This window comes from Aythya ferina, assembly GCF_964211825.1.
Source record: "Aythya ferina genome assembly, chromosome: 1".
Classification (NCBI taxonomy): domain Eukaryota; kingdom Metazoa; phylum Chordata; class Aves; order Anseriformes; family Anatidae; genus Aythya; species Aythya ferina.
The window spans coordinates 62,726,524-62,748,357 of record NC_140296.1 but is presented as its reverse complement, the minus strand read 5'-3'; the positions used below and the strand labels follow the sequence as shown (position 1 = coordinate 62,748,357).

The following is a 21,834-nucleotide window of genomic DNA, read 5'->3' as shown; positions in this document are numbered from 1 at the left end:
TTCTTCCTCATGAGAAAAATCACGTTTTGCCTGTTGCTCCCATTCACCAGAGTTTGCCCAGAGCCCTCCTGCTCTCAGCTGTTGTGGTTGGGTGGGTGGCAGGCTCCTTAGGCATGGCACAGCCACAAAGTGGTGCTCAAAGGGCTTTTTGTCATGTTACTTGACACTTGCTTATGGACTATGACTTTACATTGCCTCTTAAAGCTCTGGATATGTATTTTTTATAAGCCATATGGCCCAAGGTGGCCTAGTGTTAGATATGTGTGAAAGGAAGTCTGGAAAAATTTACTTCTTAATTACTTTACACTACAGGAAAAAGTTTCCATGGTAATGTAATTACTGTATTGTGCTTTATATAATCTATCCCTCTTTCCTGAGGTTATTTTTCTGTACTGTTTTCCTTTTCTTTTGAAAAATGATGTTTTGAGTAAAAAGCAACAACAACAACACCTAAATAATTACTCTGGCAAAACTATTGTTGTGCATATTATACCTAAAAGTAGATTTGAAATATGTGGCTGTTAGGAGCTGAGAGATTTCACCTGAGGGTTTTGCTAATGGATCATGGGAAGCCTGTGAATATACATCTTTCTGCTCTTGTGGGAACTTTGCAGAATAGTTAATAGAATCTGAATTAGTAATCCTTACTAATGAGACAGACCCTTTTCCCTTTGTAGTCCCTTTAATGCTCCATTGCTGTTAAAAATGTTATGTATACAAAACAGTAAGTGAGAACCTTTCAGATGAATAAAAGATTTAAATATGGCTGGGCTATCAGTTTCCCTTTACAAGAGCTCTCACTCAGTGAAATGATGACTGTGGTAAGCATGACAAATGGTAAGCAAAGGTAAATCCCCTCTGAACACCATTTTCTTAAATTATTATTTGATTCATTTAAATGTCTTGCTGTAGTTCTTCTTGAAGAAGTAGTAACCAAATACTTAGGTGACTGTTCTTGGGAAAGTAATGCAGGGATTGTGCTCAGAGGATGATGCGGTTTGGGTGTTTAAAATACAATGCAGGTCTGCCTTTTGTATGCCCTTAATCTGAAGGCGGGTAATGCGTCAGGATACACTGACTGGTTGTTCCGGGGTCTGCTAAATAATTGTATGGACTTGTTCTCAGCGGAGCCTATTTCATATTTAAATGTGATGCGTCTTCTTAGGCGTTTTTTCTTAGAATCGGTGATTACAATATCATTAGATAACACACATATTCATGACATAAACCATGCAGAGCCTGCAGTTTCCTTCTTCTGACAGAAATACTCCATCTGTGAAAAAGATGCAGTGTAATACAAAGAAATGACAAAACAAGAGCATATCGAGGAATGTACACCCAAGCATGTTTCTCAGCTCAATTTAAACGAACCCATGCATAAACCAGGAGAGTCTGAAGATGGCTGTGAGCTCTGTCCTGATTTTTACCTTACAGCAAACTGACATAATGATCTGTGATGCTAAAAGGTAGCTATTTTGGGGAACCTATATCAATTTCCTATTCACACAGCAACTGGTGGCAACTAAAAATAATCCTGTTTCAGTACCAGCTAAGAATCTGGTCACATTTGGCACACAAACGCCATGCACGAGTAAAATTTAAGATCCCTTGTTCTGCGATTTCATTCGAGCCCACTCATCAAGCTTAGTTTGCTGCCATTTGAAAGCTATTGAAAAGCCATTAACTGGCAGGACTGCGAGAGCCGCAGTGCAGCAGCACACCTCAGTGCTGGAAGAATGTGGCTGCAAGTGCACACCAATTAAATCTTTCTATTCCTGGGGATGTGGGATTAGGAGCAGTGTCACTCAATCGTGCTACAATAGCACGTGCAGTAGTCGTGGCTCAAGACACACAGAGGTTTATCGTAACTCCAGCAGCCGGGTGAGGATGACCTGGAAGCCTCTGCAAGATCCTGGAACAGAACCTGCGTTAAATAATGTATTCTGAGGTACACCGGATACCTGAGGAAGGGCTCTAAATAATGCATTTCCTGGGCATGACAGTTGTAGCAGAAGAGAATGCTGAAACCTGTAGCAAGACTACAGCCTGAGATGAAAGAATGTCTCATTACCATTTTATCAAATGCTGTAAGTAACAAAATGGTTATTTTGATTATAAAGCTGTCTTTTATTTCCGAGGTGTGTCTTTTCAATGCGTATGCAAAAAGTCGGAGGCAGATGCCGCATGATGTCAACGTGGTAGTCGGGAAGGGGAGTTGTTACTTTGCATGTGAATATGCAGGCAGAGCAGGGTTTCTTTTTATCCTCTGTTCAGAGGCAACTTCATTGTGTGTATGATAAAGCTCTCATTCTGAACTTCATACTGATTAGCTCTTTAAACTTTTTTTTTATTCTAATTAATCACTGAAGAAAATAATTTCCCAAAAGAAGAAATGTCATATATAGCATAATGGTAAAGATGCCTATAAGGACAACCTTGGACGCTGCTCTTACACTTTGCAAGGGTACTACAAATGAGAAATGAAATGAAAAAGCTCATAATTAAGAGCACATCTCACTATCTATGTAGATCAAACCTTTGTGTCCTCTCCTTATCAGAATATTTAGCTATTTGGTGGGACAAACTTAAAAAATGAAATGAACTTTTAACCTTGAATCATGCAAGCACCTCCTTAGAGCATGAAATTAGGATCTGTGCTAAATGCATTGATTCAATGCAGAGCAAATTCCTAGCAGCATTTTTTTTTTTTTTTTTTTAGTCTGTCTGTCAAGATTGTGCTTGTCTTCCTAGCTTGGGTATTTTTCTACCTTTTGCATTTTGCTTTTTAAAGCATCCAGTGTTTGAATGGAAATTGCTGTCTTTACATCATAGTAATGAATTATTATTTAGATGTTTGCTTTTGGCAGCCAGGAGGAGTTTGTTAGCCATGGGCATTTTTTAACTACAGGACTTGGAAAACTTCAGATTTCTAGTGGTTATGTCACTTTTATTTTTTTTTTTTTTTACATGACAAATGAAAGATTGCTATGAGGTTTTCTTCTCAGACTGTGGTCTTTCATATAATGTGAGTGTACCAAGGCCATTTCTGGAACTATTTTTAAAATACTGCATTAAGAAACCAATAATGTGGTTCTTTGATGTTTTGTTATGAAATTAAGGTGCCATGGAATAATTTCTGGAATTCAAGGGGAAATGAATTATGAGGGTTTCCTCCTGTCTGGATTCAGTGGGACTTGGGCATGGAAGTGCTTTCAAGTACTGATGGGAGCTCCTAGCCTAAATTCCCTGTATATGATGAAAAGCACAGATTGGTTTTACTGGGTAGCTCTAAAGGCACTGTCTAAGAATAAGTCTTGGAGCCTGTCACGAGACTTGAGAAATGCAGATGGGGAATTTGCAGCATAATATCTCAAAGATGTCAGAAAAATCCTGTTCTGTCTTCATTCGCTTTGAAATTACTTTCTTAAAGTGAAAGTGTATGTTGGCATGTGTATGTTCAATGACATGCTGTATATGTGACTATGATGATACCATAGGCTCCTTAATTGGCAAGAGAGAAGGATTAATGTGAGGTTCTCAACTTGGGATGTTCACTGCATTAGTTAGAGGGCAGGGATGAAGGACTAAAACACACTAGAGGGAAAGGTGAATGTACATCACAGTTTTGACGATATTGTGTATTTCCTCTTTTCGAAATTCAGAATTTTGTAATAAGAGGTTTTTCACTAAATCGTTATCTTTTACCCCATTGCACTTCTTCCAAATAGTGTGCTTTAGAATGCCTTTCTGGCAGGTTCAGCCAGCATCTAAAGCAGGAGGGCATTTTACTGCCTGTGCTTCTCCATACAGAATTAGTGAATTTGCTTCCACCTCCACCTGTAATTAGTGAAGGAGAAACCCTCCTGAGTGCTCCTCCTCTGAGCCTTACCATTTGACTTAACATGCCAATAGTGTTACTCATGTCTGTGTTTGGCAGAAAGCTGGGAGCAAATATGGGCCAGGGCTGAGTGCCAGTGGCAGCACCAGCGATGTTCTGAGATCTGCTGAGAGCAGCTGAACCTCACAAGGGATAGCACACGAGTTTCCACACCGTGCTTTGTGTTTAATCCATTTCATTGATGATTTCTGTATCAGAAGGAAAAGGCATTGAACCATAGGAAACATGTTTGCAGAGAGTACTGTCTCTGCATCTACTTTAGGGAGAGAGAAGTATCTAAAAGGCGTAAACTAATGGCATTTTAAAGCTAGCATTTTATGAACTGTAGTGGTAACTCACCTGGATGTTGCATGTGTCTGCACTTTGTGCTTTAATCTCTGCAGACTGGAGATCTGAGCTGAGAAGGTCTATACCTATTCTTCTACTAGTGCTTTAGTACAATTTCACTAATTTTCCCTCATTTTTTCAATGTGCTGCTTCCACTAGGATGCTGTGAAAATGAGCTGTACTGGCATCATCTTGTCACCGGACATTGCAGGTTGGAAGTAGCCTGGGGAGCTCTCTAGTCCACCCTCCTGCTTCTCTAAGCAAGGCAGCTGTGTAGTCACACCAGGCTGTCTGGGGCAATGCCCAGCAAGGTCTTTCATCCCAGTAAAACCCTGGAAGAAGACCTGCTGCTGCCCTTGTGTCATCTTCAACTGGCACCTTCAGCATTTGAAACACAGGCAGCATGTGCGTCTGCCTGTTTGAGCAGCTCATGTTGCCACTACTGGTGCCCATCTCCTTTTTGTGGCCAAGCACTTTTGCCTCTGAGAGCTGTCCCTGCCTGTGTGAGTAGCTTCTCCCCGGCAATCAGCTGGTGCAAGCTATTTAGCAGAGAGCACAGTGGTTTGTAGGAGGCTGCCACATGTTATCTGCCAGCTGCTGGGTACCATTTTATCTCAGTGATTTGTGTGACAGACTGTACAAATGAATGTAATTTTTGCAAATTAGGCAGCGCCTTGCTGCTAGCTTCTCTCTCCTGTATATCTAGTTATGACATAAATAACATCATTTATGTATTATGGCTCTGGTTTTCCACCTGTACTCTGGACTTCCTCTAAGGGATCTCCAAAGGTAGCAAGAAGAGCAGTACTTTATTTCAGGAAGCTTAAATTCATTACCCACAAGTCTGATTTCCACTCTCAATGTTGTAGAGATGCATGAATCTAAAAATGGAATGAAGACTTTGGTAAGGAGCGATACTCAGAGCAGCTGAAAATCTGAGCCAAGTGAATTTATCCAAATTCTGGGAACATCAAATCGGAGCATCAGAATCTATGTTCCCTGCTTTGGGAGTATCTCTTTTTCTGATTCCTTTAATCTCCTTTGTAGGAATTATGAAACATTGAATTTTGTGTTGTTAGAGACCAATACGTAAAGAGACCTGGGATCGAGATATTAACTAGATGCTTATTGGTGAATTTAATTCAGGACTTCAAACAAGACAAAAGCAATTATTACAGATTTCTCCAACACCTAACCCTTGTTCATTCCAGTGTCTGAATATATGGCAAGGATTGTCTATGGAGAAAATTACGTAGAGGAGAAGATGGAAGATGCTCTGAAAGAGTTGGCCTTTAAATGTTGCTATATCCTTGTAAGGTATCTTGTAAACTGTACTGATTTATTCCTTCTTTTCACTGCCTCCTAATCATAATATTTAAAAAATCCATATACTCCAGTGATCTTTTATTACATTAAAAAAATATATTGTCTTGACTTCAGTCTGCAGTGCCAGAGACCTTAATCATACACTTTGTCTTGAAAGGCCAAAGCTAGCAGTAATGATCTTATGTGTGTCATCTTGAGTATTTCTCACACTAATTCACAGAAGATTTTGTAATAAAGTTATATTTATGAATAAAAGAAGAGTAAATTCTTTGGATTATTCTTATGATTTCCATTTTATTTAATTTCACCCCACTTTTTCATTTTAATAAATTTTCTGTTTCAACAAAGTTATTAACCAGTAGGACACTCAGCACAGCTGGACGAGCATTTCACCTATGGTGTTGTCTGCTTCTTTATCACCAAGGTTATAAGATGGACTGCATTAGCATGTTCCAGGATATTTTCAAGGAAAGAGTCATGTTGTCCCAGGCTCTCATTTAGCACTTTGAATTCAGTCTGGGTGCTGTTGCCAAGTAATTCAGCCCTTCTTGTGTCACCCAGAGTCATGTTCGATTCCAGACTTGTGCCACAGCAGTAGATCTACCTGAAGTGTATGCATCTTGGAAAGGGGTGGGGGAAGATGTGATGTGATACATTAGTTTTAGTTTACAGGTGATGGGGACTTGAACTTAATTCCCCTGAGGAGGAAGAGGCAATGCAGTGGGTGAAACATGTAATATGTTCATGTCAGCTTTATCACAGTGAGGCAGTCTGTGAAGATTTCTTGTGTTCAGTGGAGTGAATTGCTCTATCTTAGGCTGAATAAGAAAAGAAGAGGAGCCTGGAAAAAACTGGAGTCCCCAAGTTGGTCTATGGTAAGGGAGCCCTTTGCCCCTGTGGCAGTATGTGTGTAGGATGTGTGATTACCCCAAGTGAAGGAGACACATAGCTCTGTCACACTGGACCGTTAGTGAGGTGAGAAAACTAATAAAGTCTTCAGAGTGTTTTCTTCTTGTAAATTAGGTTTCTTCTGTTCCAGGGTTGAGTGGAATGCAGCGTTCACTTATGTAGTACGTTTTATGATGTCCTTGAGAATTCTTACATCCTCTTAGTTACATAGAGAATCTGCCTCTGATGAGGAGCTCGAGGCACAAAAAAGTAAAATTTATGGTGGTAAGATGTAGAGCTACAAGTACAAACACAATGTCTATACCGGTCCCTGTTCAGCAGTCATCACTTTAGCTGAGGTTGGTGTTTCATGGTTGTGTCAGCAAATTCTCGTGTCATGTTTATTTCTGCATTAAGAGAGCTTATGTTACTGCAGAGAAATGTTCCTTTTCCTTGTTTATGCTTCTGACCCAGTAACCTATGGCATGAGGTTACGGTTATTACTGGAATGAGATATCTAGGACAGCTGCTTAAAATAAGATTGGGAAAAAGAGCGGGAGGTCCTCTTCCCTGGGAGCCCAGATAGAGAGAGAGGATCAGTTGTGTGTGACTGGCCACTGATTGAGAGTATTTAGATTCTGTGAAGGTGCATTAAGAAATTCTGAAGGATTAAAGGGATTTTGATGAAAGACATTTGTGTCATAAACCTACATTTTAAAATACACAAAAATAATGCTAATGCAGTACTCATTATTTCTTCCTTAATTTTGACAGACTGAGTCTAGTGTTCCAGTGATATACAAAGTAGATTTAAAAAAAAAAAAAGGTATGATAATTTACATGTCATGAAGGATATCTGAAAAATTAGGTAAAACAGTGGTTTTTAATTCTGCAATTTTGGTTTTTGTTTTACAAATCTTGATACAAGTAAAACCTCAACTAGAACATTTTTACTTCTGTTAACCTCTCTGTCTCTCTTATGCCAATAACAGGATAGGCGCAAGTCAACAGGAAAAAAAAGAAAATGTACAACCTATGAACATAGTACTTCCACACCAGCTCTTGGTGTTAAATTTACTGATTTATTTATACCCCTCTGTTCTTGGGTTCATATGACATTGACAGAAAGTCAAGTTGTTTTTTTTTTCTTTTTAAAATTTGGGCTAATTTGCTATTTAGATATGAAAAACTTAGGAATCATGACACTGGATGCCAGGAAAGAAGTTAAAAGAACCTTTAATATCTGTATATAGATACTGAAAGTGATATTTAGAAAAATGGCCTGTAGTAGCCCAGTTATCTTTGCACTTTTGTTTGTCAAATATGCTTCCAAGTGTATAAAACATTCCTAACTGTAACAACTCATTTGTAGATTCTAAATAGAAGACTGAATATAAAATTATTTTGGGGAAATACACTTTGAAATAACAGCAAGAGGAGAAATACTAACATGGACAGTTGAAGGCTACAGGATTCCAACTTTGTACTAAACTAAGCATAGGTTGTATTTATAATATTTTCAAAGAAAATTACAGTCATCCCCAAATTTCTATTTGAACATTTTGTTTCATGCTGTGGAAAAAAAAAAATCTACCATGAAGGAGAAGCATCAGCATTTTCTACGGAAAAACTTTACTGTGAACTTGTGAAGAAATTATAAAGAAATCTCTTATATTTTTGGTACTTATACTCCTTTATTTCTGCTAATATAGTGAGTCTGCAGACAGCAAAGAAATATAACCATCCTAAAAGGAAAATGAAAGAAGATTGTAAAGGTCAAAGTATCATATTTTCTCACCATATTGCACAGCATGCATGAAGCCTCAGAATTCTGATATTATGTTTTTTGAGAAGATTACTGCAAGAATAGAGAACAGCAAAAACGAACCAAACCTCTCTATTTTAACATGTGAAGTTGTAGCGATGTAGCCGCTTCTCATTACAAAGTTGGTGAAAATTTTGAGAAACAGTAACTTATTTTCATTCCTGAAATAAGTTCTTGCTCCAAATAATCACTTTTTTTTTTCTTATTTCAGACAAAATCTGGCTATATTTCAGGCTATATCATGGTAAATTTTGTACAGTTGATAAGTTATAAAGCCTAAGAGAAAACATCTGTAGATAATGAAATAAATACTTGCATCAGAACTGCCACAGTATAAAAATAGTTATTTCAAAGCAAGTAAAATTCTAAATTAATTTTAATTTGTACTTAAACAAATGAAAATCAATTAAGTCAATGGAAGTTTGGTTTGGGAACAACAAAGAGTTGTCCTTATGCAAATTTTGTGATATATCATGAAAGAGTACTACCAACATTTAAAAAAATAATAATAAATTTACATGTATCTTGAAATGTGTATCTTTCATTTGTTTGCTTTCAAGAAACTGCCATCAGTGCAAACAACAGCATAATAAGACCTGCTAAAAGAAATGTACAAGTTCTGGTGTTTTGAGTGCTGGACTCTCTTTCAGATAACAAATGACATTGATCAGTCTTTTGTAATCCGAAGAAACACAATTGAAAATAATACTGCCAGATCTGTTTTCCTTACCAGTTTCATTGTGAACGTTGAAAGACAATCATCTGTGACAAGTTTCCCCATCTGTAAGGTGATGCAGAGAGCTGGCATGTAGTGTGTTTTGATCTCTGGTCAGCAAAAATCTAGATGATTCTGTGAAGAAGGGAACTGGCAAGTAGTATGAACTGGAAGGCATGGCATATGAGCCAAAGGCCCACTGGTCATTTATGAGGAGGCATTTGCCAAGCTAGAATGGAGACATTCCTGTTGGGTTTTCACTTGAAAGTGTGCATTACTCATCTGTACTTCATATTTGACTTTAATACAAAAAGTATTATTCTTGGGAAGAAGGAAAACCTTCAAGGTTTGATACCTTGGGCTGGAAATACTGTTCTGAATGCCTTTCTATGCAGTTTTTCTTTTCAGAAGAAATCGAAGTCATATTCAGAGCATGTAGACAGACGATAGATTTGGGCCATTCCACCCCAGGCTGATGGAGCCCTGCTGTGGTAAATTTGAGGCAAATCCTGTTATGAAGCATGACATATGAAATATATATGAGACCTTGTAAAGACTTCTGCTGAAAATAGAACGGTCTATTAAGGTCATTTTTTTGAAAGCTAATCAATAGCTTTCAAATGTGATCCTTTTACTATACGTGTAATCAAAGCTTCTTCCTGTAAAAGTTTTATAAACATTGGCATCTAAGCTGAAGATAAGGAAGGATGGAAGCAGGCATGCAGATTTTTTTCCTTTTTTCCTCAGTCTTTGTGGGGGTGATAGTACTTAAGTATGTTACCACAGGAGACTGTAAGGCAGTATGTGAAGTCTATGTATCCCTTACCCAGTACTTGGTTTATTGTGAAACAGGAAAAAAAAAAATATACTCAGATTGTGTATGAAATGAACAATTTGTACTTCAGGTGTTTTGCTCTGCACATGATTATTTTATTTAGTGAGTTGCATTACTGATATTAGTTACAGTAGTCATTTGTGTAAATCACATAGATTGTGAAAAATAAAGCTCAAAGCAATCTAAATGATGTACTTCTAATCACCAATTAATATATAGCTTCATTGTGTCTCTGAAACACTTTTTTCTGTCTTGTGAGAAATAATGTTGGAGCTTCAACAATAATTTGACTTCTACTTCAGATTCTTCAATAGCTTTGAAGTATTTTTTGTATGTTTGTCTAGTTATTTCCCCAGTGCAAACTTGAAGTTTCATGTAGACTAGGAGTCCATAAGTTGACACTGTCTTTTTTCAGTTCTCATGTGAGATGAAGTTGTTCAATTTTTTCCTCCTTTTCCTCAGAAGAGAAATGGTCAACAGGGTTTTCCCATTTTATCTTAAACTAAAAGTGATATTGCTGTTGCATGTTCACACTCAAGTTTGATAAGGGATTCTTTGCACTTCTTTTCTCCTATGTTATATGCCTCCATATGACTATGGTATTAGGTGACCAAGAGTATAATGCTTAGATGGTAGATGTGGAAGGTGACCTTGACATACTAGGTTAAACTATGTTATAAGGACACCTGCTCCGCCTGCTTTCATTTTCACTTATCTGTGAAGATCCAGCTGAGACTAGCATGAGTTCTTGCTGTTCTAATCATAGCCCAGGCTAACCTTGAACAGGTCTGATAGCAGTGTGAGGGAGAGAGGTCTTTCAGAGGCCATTGGGATGGGTCTACATACCTGAAATTGCCCTGGTGGTTGCTTCCCCACTTTGTTGGAGCGTTGTCTTTACAAAAGCACACAGGTCCATCCAGAGATGCCAGAGCTGACTGGGCTGCCCTGAGTGCCCAAAAATGCTGTGCCTTTGTTGGTGCTTTTGCGTGTCTGTCTGCACAGTATACCAAACGAGGGATTTTGTAGTTTTACCTGGTAATCTAATCCAGGTGTGCTATTTGTATCTTGGTACTCTGCCTAAATTTACACTATATTAAACTTGTTCTATTGTTCCAAGTTCCCTTCCTTTTTATGATATATAACCTTTCTTTTTCCTTTTCACCCTTCAAATTTCTGTTAATTTCTCTCCTTAGTCACTGCTTAGCTAAGCTATGCATATTTAATTCTTTTCATCTTTCCTCATAAATCAGTCCCTCAGGCCCCAGAACCATTTGTGGTGGTTTCTTTTGAACTGCTCCAATTTGACTGTCTAGAATTGAACGCAATATTCCAGATAAGTTGCCTTTCTGCAGAAAGGAGGAGGGTCTGTTTCCAATCCTTTCACTATTTGAAAACTGAGATGGCAGTCCCTTGATGTACACTAAGCAGTGACCAAAGGCTTGCATATTAGCTCTGAAGCAGAGTTCTTGTTAGCCCCACTGTAAACTAGTTTTCCATCTGCTTTTACTTTGCAGTAATCTCTGTAAATGATTAGATGGCATGCTGAACCACAGTCCACTTGGCACAGGATTTCCTTTCCTGTGTGCTTGCCAGTCCTTACACTTGGGGTCTATCAACCACTGTTTCCTTTTTGGCTTTTGACTATCCGTCATGTATGATACTGAATATCCTCTTTGTCTTGATCCACATGTCCCTTCTTAAAAAATATAAAAATCTTTGTAGGCTTTACAAATTTTTGATTTATGTATTTATTGCCTGTGTTTTCTGTAATTCTCATATACTATATGCTTTTTGATCCCTGGCATATTTGTACTTAAATAGTTATAACTGAGTATGTCTGTGAAAGAACTGCCCCAGGATTTGAAACAATCTTAAGTTTCTTTAGTTTCTTTATTCAGAGATTTATTTATTGTAAAACTATTGGTTATTTCTGCTGCCATGCAACTTTATTAGTTCTTTTAGTTAAAAGTGTATCATGAAACCTTTGTAGCAGCTGTAATTTGTAGCTTTCTCTTACTGTGTACCTGTGTGTTAATTCACCCTTCCAAGCTCCAGATTTACAAGTAGCAGCAATAGTCTTAGTGTTTTTCATCACTTACTGTTGATCTGAGTGTCCTTGGTCTGCATAAAAAAGCCCTTTATATTTACCGTGATGGCAGCAAGAATATTCCAGTGCATCAGTTCCCAGATGCACATCTTCCCCTCCTCTGTGTCCCATATCTGAAGGAGTAGACTAGAAATGAATGTATTATTATCTTTCCATTTACTGCACTGTAAAGGAATAACTCATCTTCACAGTTTAGTTACAACTTCAAAAGTTTTATGTTGTATCCAAATAAAGACAGCCAGGTCTCTGCAAAGACTAAAAGGAGATATATATACACTTATTTATCCTAGAGGACTTCCTATCTTTTTTTTTTTTAATTGTCATTTGGTAAGCCCAGATCTTTTTTTTTGCTCTCCTTATACCTTCTGATCTGGAGCTTCTAGAGTTATTCTTGTTGGTGGTGTGATTTATAGAGATTTAGATTATTAAAATATAACTAAATACACTGTTGTTATTTATGGGTTATAGTAAATGAGGTTACATCAGAATGGTGGCTAGTCACTAGTGCGGTTACCTATGGCTCCATTTTAGGGCCAGTTCTATTTTCATAAATGACTTGGATGTAGAACTTGGAGATATACTGAGTAAATTTGCATATGAAACTATGAAATTGGGAGGGGGCCTTGACTCCATCAAGGGTAGAGAAGCCTTGCAGAGAGACCTTGACTAATTAGAGGGCTTGGGCAATTATCAATGGTATGAAGTTTTAACAAGACCAAGTGCCAATTTCTACACCTGGGAAGAGGCAACCTTGGATATATGTACAGACAGGGGGATGAGACGCCGGAGAGCAGTCCTGCAGAAAGTAATCAGTGGGTTTTAGTCAATGTCACATTGGATATGAGTGAGCAATGTGCCCTGGCAGCCCAAAGGGCCAACTGTACCCTGGGGTGCATCAAGCACAGCATTGCTAGCCAGTCGAGGGAAGTGATTGTCCTGCTCTACTCTGCACTGGTGTGGCTGCACCTTGAGTACTATGTGCAGTTTTGGGGCACCATAGTATAAAAAAGAAATAAAGCTGTCAGAGAGTGTCCAAAGGAGGGCTATGAAGATGGTGAAGGGTCTAGATGGGAAGATGTATGCGGAGCAGCTAAGGTCCCTTGGCTTGTTCAGCCCAGAGCAGAGGAGGCTGAGGGGAGGCCTCATGGCGGCCTGCAGCTCCCTCACAAGGGGAGCGGAGGGGCAGGCGCTGAGCTCTGCTCTCTGGGGACAGTGACAGGACCCGAGGGAACGGCATGGAGCTGGGACAGGGGAGGGTCAGGCTGGGGGTTAGGGAGAGGTTCTGCACCCAGAGGGTGGTTGGGCACTCGGGACAGTCTCCTCAGGGCAGTGGTCACAACACCGAACCTGACAGAGTTCAAGGAGCATTTGGACACCGCTCTCAGACACGTAGTCTGATTTTTGGGTGGACCTGTGTGGAGCCAACAGTGGGACTCACTGATCCTTGTGGGTCCCTTCCAACTCAGGAGATTCTATCTGTCTATGGTTCTATTTTCTCAAAGACTTTGCAAGTGTTAAGTGCTTTGTATTCAGCTAAAAAATATACATTGCTTGCTTCTGGAAATTCCAAATAATCAGTGACATAATTTCATAGATCCAAAAGTGAACAAAAGATTATAATGATTAGCTCAGACAGCCAATTTAGTTCTTCTTTTAACTTGTATATAGAGAGATATCAAACAAACAAAACACTCAATGCAATCATTGAATTGGATGACTGTTACTTTCTGATTACTTTGAGCTCTCTCTTCTTATACTAACATGGGGACTTATACTATTTCTATTAAAACTTTAAAGTTAACTGCTTTAGGAATAATACTTAGTATCTTCAGGAATCATATAGGCATATTTTTCTTTGATTTTTCCAAAAGAAATGAAGTCCATGTGACTATGCTACCTCTGTGTATCCTTTAGTTTTTGACGCAATTTATCCAAATTAGTGAGCAGTGTTTGATACTATACTCTTCTATTATAGTTAGAATTGATGATGCTGCTTTTCTACAGTATGAATATCTGGGTTGCTTAATAACCATTAAATCTCTTGTCACAGAAGATAGAAAATAGACTTGAGGATGTTGTTAGGAAATTAAATCCTACTGCAAGGAAGTTTGTTCTTCCTCTGGTGAAATATACTGCTATGCAGAATTGCTCTTTACACCACCTACCTTGCTCTAAGCAGAAATAAAGATAAGGTAGTTAGGCAGCATTTGTAGAAAAACTTCAAAGGACCTGTTCTGCTGCTTGCCGGGGAATCATATAATCATTAAAACTGGACAAGACCTTTAAGCTCATCTGGTCCAACTATGCTCCTGCCACCAATGTCACCCACTAAACCATGTCCCTAAGCACCATGTCCAACCCCTCCTTGATCACCACCAGGGATGGTGACTTTACCACTTCCCTGAGCAACCTGTTCCAATGCCTGACTGCTCTTTCTGAGAAGAAATGTCTCCTAATTTCCAATCTAAAACTCCCCTGCTGCAACCTGAGGCCATTCCCTCTATTTCTATCTCTAGTTTCCTGTGAGAAGAGGCCGACCCCCAGCTCTCCACACCTTCCTTTCAGGTAGTTGCAGAGAGCAATAAGGTCTCCCATGAGCCTTCTCTTCTCCAGACCAAACGCCCCCAGTTCTCTCAGCTGCTCCTCATAGCACTTTTGTTCCAGGCCCTTCACCAGCTTCATAGCCCTCCTCTGGACGTGTTCCAGGGCCACAATGCCCTTCTTGTAGTGAGGGGCCCAGAACTTAACGCAGTTAAGGAGTTAACCAGCCTGATCTTCCAGTTGTCTCGCATACATTGTGTGATTGCATTCAAGATGACCTGTTCCATTGCCTTTCTTGGCACCAAGGTTGGGCTGATAGGCCTGTAGTTCTCCAGGTCCTTTTTGTGACTCTTCTTATAGATGGGCATCACAGTAGCAAGTCTCCAGTATTCTGTGACCCCCCCCCCAGATGATCATGGCTGCTGATAGATGATGGAAAGCAGCCCAGCAATGACATCCACCAACTCTGTCAGCACACTTGGGTGGATCCCAACCTCAGAAGAACCTCAGCCTTTTCCTTATCCTCAGTAGTCATGTTTCCCCCGGTGTCAAGTAAAGAATGGATATTCTCTATGGCCCTCCTCTTGCCATTAATATATTTATAAAAATATATTTTTTTTATCCTTACCCATATTGGCCAGCTTGAGCCTGTGCTGAGCTTTGGCCTTCCTGATTTTTTTCTCTGCATATGCTGGCAACTTCCTTGTACTCTGCCCGAGTTGCATGCCCCTTCTTCCATCAAACATAAACTTTCTTTTTCTCCTCAACACTCAGCAAAGGTTCCTCACTCACCCATGCCAGTCTTCTTCCCCGCCGGCTCATCTTATGGCACGCAGGGACAGCCTGCTCCTGCGCCTTTAGGACTTCCTTCTTGAGGAGTGTCTAGTCTTCCTGGATCCTCTGCCCTTCAGGACTGACACCCAAGGGACCCTCCCTACCAGTGTCCTGAAGTATCTGAGGCATGTTGTTTGTGGGAATCCAGAGTCCTCCTTCATCTCGTTCTCCAAGGAAACATACAAGGATGATAGCAGTAGAGGGGATGTGGAAGACAGCAGCTTTATGAAAACTAATGGTTTGAGTACAACCAGATCGTGCCTATTCATTTTATTTACATTCCTTCAGTTTCTGGCTGTGATCCACAAATGAGGACTGCTGCTCTCAGATATACATAGATATACATGCTTCCTCTGAGACGTTCAAACCTGTGAATTGAAGACAGGCAAAACAAAATAATAGTGATTTTTTTTTTTTTTTTTTTTGATCAGGAAGAACCCTTTGCGTGTGTATTGGAAACCTGTGTTTTATTACACTGAAGACTGATGCATGGGCAGGCAATTTGATTATGTTTACTGAATAGGCTGACATGCTGTTAATGACTTTTACCTAGCACATACAATATCCGTATGTTATAGACTGCTACATGATGTAAATCACAAATGACACTGCAGAGCTCTCTGCTTTATTTAATTCCTTATTATTCAGGTGCTCTTCTATCACTGCAAAGGCAAAATCCCAAACTGGTTGATTCTCCAATTTAAATATCATAAATTTGTAGAGAATGCTGCTGTAACTTCACTGAATTGCTGATAGATAGATAATAGAATCTATTAGAAACCCTATAGACTTGATTAATAGTGTCTGATAAGTAAGTTTTCCTTGGATCAGCTGGATTGATTGCAGTTCCTGCTTACCAGTCTAGTCACATCGAAAGGCTCTTGAAGAGCAGCATACAGGACTAGGGTTTTACAAGAGAGTGGTTGCTTGAATATGATCAGTATTGCTCTTCAGCAGAGAGAGAGTAGGGTGTTCAGCAGAAAATGGGAAAGCTTTATATCATTTAAGAAGCCTAACTTTGCAAGTACATCCAAAAGAAGCTCCACAGAGCCAAGAACAGGAGATCCAGATCAGCACCTTTGCTGCTATGCAATTTATTCTCAGAAGATTTGGCATTAATTGAATTCTTTAGATGCCTTACAAGAGAAATAGTTTACATTTATACTGGTCTCTTAAAATTATCTGCGTGTGGTTGGGAAGGGGTACAAAAAAAAAAAAAAAAAAAGAAAGGAATAAAATAAGCCTGCAGATGCATTAAACAACAGCACTGCTGACCTGAAGAAAATACTTTAACTCTAAAGATGGGGCTGAGTGGTTAAGAGCATTGTGTTTCAGTTAGAGCTTAATAAACGTAACAGAGAGGCTGTTCACATGGTAAGTAATTTTCCCTGCACTGAACAAAGGATTTTCAAACCCAAGTATTTTGATACCGACCTTAACATTGCAATTTGAGATGGATTTAAACTAATGTAGCCCCTTCTGTGGATAAGAAATATTTCTTTTTGAAACTGACAGGTCCATAGATGATGCATAATAATGTTTGATTTCTGAAGAGTGCACCTGTAGTCGAATGCATTGATCTGTGGTCCAGACGCACTGTATCAGTTAGACTTCTGCATTTTTATCACTGATTTCACGTGGAATTCAGCTCAGCTGCATAAATAACCATAAATTAATATTTCAATTATGCATGATCCTCAGATATATTTCAGAGATGTGTGGATGTAGCACTTAGGGACATGGTTTAGTGGTGAACCTGGTAGTGTCAGGTGATGTTTGGACTTCATGATCTTAAGGATCTTTTCCAACCTAAATGATTCTATGATTCATCAAGTGTAACAACAAAATTCATTACTGAAAGGGTCAGTCCAGTAGTTTCTGGTCATATTTCTATTATCAACTGTGGGATGTAAAGTAATGCAGCCTTTTGAAGCAGCTGCACTGATTTACATCATACATGTATCCGATTCTTTATGTATCAAAGTACTTGCTTCTCACTGTGTTCTTTTTTCACATTTCTTTTTTAGTACTGGGAATATGTTTAGCTAACCAGCTTTAAAAGTGTCATACAATAATTAAGTATTTATCAAGATTTGGCTATTTTTGTTTAACAAATGCTTATCTGTTTGAACTGTATACTGAAGTGGATGAAATTCTCAAGTATTTCGTCCTTTTGAAAATCAGGATAACTTTGGGCATCTAAATGAGAATTTAGGTGTTTAATTGTAGTTATGACAGGAACAGATCAAAACTCTTGAGCTGAAGTGTCAGAGAACCCAGGCAGAACACAGTGTATGTTCTTTTTTTTATCCTTTTTCCTTCAGTGAGAGCAGCGTGCTCAAAGAATATTGTTTGGGTAGCAGTCTCAAGTAGATGCATTCTTGGAATCTGCTTGCCATTTTTCCAAGTAATTTTAACCCATCTGCACAGTATTTCTCTGCTATAAAGACCATAGTCCTTCAAACACCCAGAAGATTAATTATTCAACCTTTAAAATATCATCAAAATCAAGACAAATGTTTGTATAAATAAGGATAAATATGTATGTTAGTATTTATTAGCATTTTTATTCATAGTTGAAAGTATAGTGCACCATAATTCTGTATCACCTTATCTGAGATACTTGCTGCAGTAAGGAATGTCAGCATTTTGGTTATGAGTGTGCTTTTAATGAAGAGAGAAGGTTTTTAACTTGCCATACTTTATAAAGCACATTATTCCTGGAGTCCATTAGTATTTCTTTCTTTGAATCACAATAGCAAATATTTATATCACATGAAAAATGAAAATGCAACATGCATGAGAAGAGTGTGAATGTGTATAGGCAGTTCTGCACTCAGCTTCGCATTCTGGAAATGCCTCTTGACATGCAATCCAGATAGGAACATATTCACCCAATGGCAATGTGAATTAGCATCTAAGGTGCATTTTTTAGAGTGACTGGACTCCTAATTTAGATGCCAGAGCTAGTGACTAAAGTGAAGTGAGATAGAGCCATAAGAACAGGAAATATAGAGGAAAGCTGTGTCATTATGGTTACTGGAAAAAGGTTTTGCAACTGTTCCTATGTGACATACAGTTACTTGGGCACAAGTCACCTCTAGGGGATGGAAGAAAACGCCTGTAGCAATTGCATTCTTCTCCATTTATATCCCATCATCCTCCCCAGGCTCTTCATGATGCTCGTGGACTGGTGCTTATAATGCCACAAAATATTCCTTCTCTCACCTTCGCAATGAGAACCAGTAACAATTCAAAGCAAGCAGTTCCTCTTTACTCAGAAATACCTTGTTCGAACATGCAGGATCAAGCTTGTAATTTGTGGTGTAATGTAATTGGCACTCTGGCCAATTGTGAGTAAATTGCTACAATTTTATCAACTTTTTATTTTTTTCTTTTGTAGCAACGATTCTTTTCTTTCTAAAGGTTCAAGGTGGAGTCAATGAAGCAGCTCTACACTAGCAAGCATCCTTTAAACATTTTTTTTTCTTCTATATTTACAGACTTCCTTTGTCCTATGCTAGCTAACAACCATTGTGATACCATAAAGGATCTCTGGTTTTGATACTTCAGTTTTCCATAGAGGCTTTTATGTTGTATGATTGTATGAAAGATGCGTACTTCAAAACCAGATATACTCCAACAATCATGTTTATTTTAGTCGTTTTGGTCCTGGGCATCTCATTAAATAAATCATACCCTAGGAAGCTTTTTCAGTGTTTTGATGAAGACACTGCTAATGAGTTATCCAGTCCAATCTGCCATGACAGTCACAGTGACCTTATCAAATCATCAAATCACTGTACACAACTGTAATTTGTCATACACTGAGGCAAGAAGAAACACGTGAGCTAATCTTCAAATGTGGTATTTTATATAATGAGTTATAAACTTGTATGCAAATTGATTCAGAAGGCAGGCTTTCTACATATGTGCAAGCCTTTTCTCACGTTATCATACTGCCTCCTGACGGGCATTCAGAAAGAGATCTGGTTGAGATCTTCTTTTCCAAAAATCTTCTACTTCAATGAGTTTGTTATGAGGTTCTTGTATGAGTCTACTCTGCTAGTTCATATGTTTTTTCTCATACATGGAAGAAACGAAGATGGACAGACTTGCCACACATGTTGCCTTTAGGAGGCTCCAATAGCTTCTCTTTGAGCCAAGTTGTCAGTCTATAAACAATGACAGTTTATATCTGCCTAATAAACTTGTGAATTTTAGCAGCTTTTTCCTGGTTTTCTTTACAGCTGAAGCTGTTGCTGCTATTGGCAATGCTAAATTAGGGCAGAGTGGTTGGTTGGCATACTTTGAGTGGTAGAGCTTAATCCTGAGGATTGGGCTGTCAAACCGGGCAGTTCAACAAGTACATATTTTCTTGCCCGAGACAGAACAACCCTTTGAATCAGTACTGGCTGGGAAGTGACTGGTTTGATTTGCAGCCCTGCTGAAGAGGATGCGGAGGTTACAGTGGACACAAAGTTGAATGGCAGCCAACCCTGTACTCTGGTTGCAAAGAAGGCAAACCACAATACTGGGGTACATTAGGAAGATAGCAGGCTAGCAGGCTGAGGGAAGTCCTTGTGTCCTTCTACATGGGGTTAGCAACGCTACACTTGCAAGGGTCTGCAGTCTTGGCCTCCCTAGTATAAGGTGGACATTGAGGAGCTGGAGTGAGGGCAGCAGTGAACTAGCAAGATAGTAACAGAAATGGCAAGGCTGAACTCTGCTTGGTAGTGACATTATTAGTTAGGTGCAATGACCACAGTAAAAAAGGCATTTTTGATAGAAGGCAGTGCAACACTGGAACAGGTTATCCAGGGAACCTGCAGAATCCATTGAGGGAGGTTTTCAAGATTAGGCCAGCAAAGATGTGGTCACATGATCCGATGTTTCCTATTAACCCCCTGCTCAAAGTGGCACTATGTTATCCCCAAAATTTCCACCAGAAGCATGTTTACAACCTTCCTGGGTTTGAATTAAGCTCTTTGAGGGCAATATCCAGGAATTCCTGTCTGTTGTGCTGTCAGCAGTTCCCCGTTACCTTTAGGACACCACAGTCGGTGTAGGGATATGCCTGGTTCTAAAACTGGAATTGGACATTTCATGACTGGGTAGACATTTGAATGATGAACTCAGAATGTTTGCCTCCTCTGCATCTATACTATGTTGTTCAATTCAGGCTTTACCTACCAAGACTGCTGACCTGCAGCTATTATATCCACAGTCACTTATTGATCTGATCTGGTATTCATCAGGTTCCAGATGTGCTGAGAGAAGGAATTCCAACTGCAACTCATCACTTCTCAGCTCAGACCAGCACCCAAATTGATGAATAAATCTCTTCTTAATCTGCCTGAACTGTTTGACTCTGGCCACACACTGGAAACAACTATGTGAGGCCAGTACTGGCAGTCAAGCAGCTCAACCTAACTCTTCATGGAGCAAATAGACTGCCAGTCATACAGGCTGAGGGTCATCTCAGTGGAGATACAGAGGACACTAAGACAGCCACATCCCTGCTGAAACTGAAGTCTGGCTGTATGTGCTCATCTTTGCTATGCTGTATTCTTCCAACAAAGGCCTGAGGCCACGTGCATGGTCACCAAGCTAAGGTGCAAAGGTTGGACATGAGAACTGTGGTCTGCCGCATCTTAGCTAATGCTGTCTGTGCCTTTAATTAGCTGCTAATAACTGCTGCTATAGGAGTAGAAGGGGAAAATTCCTGCAATTGGTCTTCTGTTGCAGTCATGAAGTAGCAATGACGAATTGAATGGCATTTAGAAGAAAATCTCTTTCAGTTTGCATTGTCAACATGGTTTAAGACAGCAAGCTGGTTTTCCCTTTGAGGCTGTGAGCCTGGCTGGCAGGCACTACACCCAGACTCAGGTGTATTAAAGTATAAGCTTAAGAGTTTTACAGGTCAAAAATACTGTGGGGGCGTATGGCATGGGTACTGAAATATTTTATACAAAGCGTAACAATTCTAACGGGGAAGATACGGAGTTTGCTTATTCCATTGTCCTGATATTGTGACAGAAAGAAGATGCAGTCACAAACTGCCTCAGGCTGAGGATTATCTGAATGCAGATCTTCCACTTGATTGAATGCTCTGATCCCTTGGAGTGAAGCTGGGAATGAGGTTCCATCTTCCGCCACTTTATGGAGTTACCCTTTACTTTTCTTGCCCTTTCTGACATGCTCAGCAGTGGAACATATCATTAAAGGTCAACCAGAAAATTTTGTTTTATACAGAAGGAGTTGTTGGCTTCTGACATGCAAAAAGAGTGTGTATGTTTTGGCTTAATGCAAGCCAATACTTGTTTCCAACGTTTTAGTTTGACAATTTTCTTGTAACTAGAAGGGCATGCCAAGAAAGGAGTAGAAATATATAGAGAAAGGGTAGCTTATGTTAAAATAAGTTGACTGAACTTGACCTATAGAACTGTTTTCTGTGTCTGCTTTTGTATTAGTTTCTCAACAAGACATTCTGGGCACGTTTTGTATAAATGTATGCTCCTTGGTTTTGGAAAATCCA

The 21,834-nt window shown here is 39.3% G+C and overlaps 1 protein-coding gene across 6 annotated transcripts in view; it reads left to right on the top strand.

The window, feature by feature from the left end:
- Positions 1-21,834, top strand: part of MYO16 (myosin XVI) — a 376,631-nt gene that overhangs the window by 67,871 nt on the left and 286,926 nt on the right. The window contains exon 1 of one of the 6 annotated variants that reach the window (XM_084526025.1): positions 1,838-2,087. The exons of the other annotated variants lie outside the window; for them this stretch is intronic. Within the exon in view, the coding sequence (XP_084382151.1) occupies positions 2,060-2,087 (28 nt within the window). The 5' untranslated portion in view covers positions 1,838-2,059. Of the gene's footprint in view, positions 1-1,837; positions 2,088-21,834 lie in introns of those variants that run through there. 6 annotated transcript variants of the gene reach the window in all.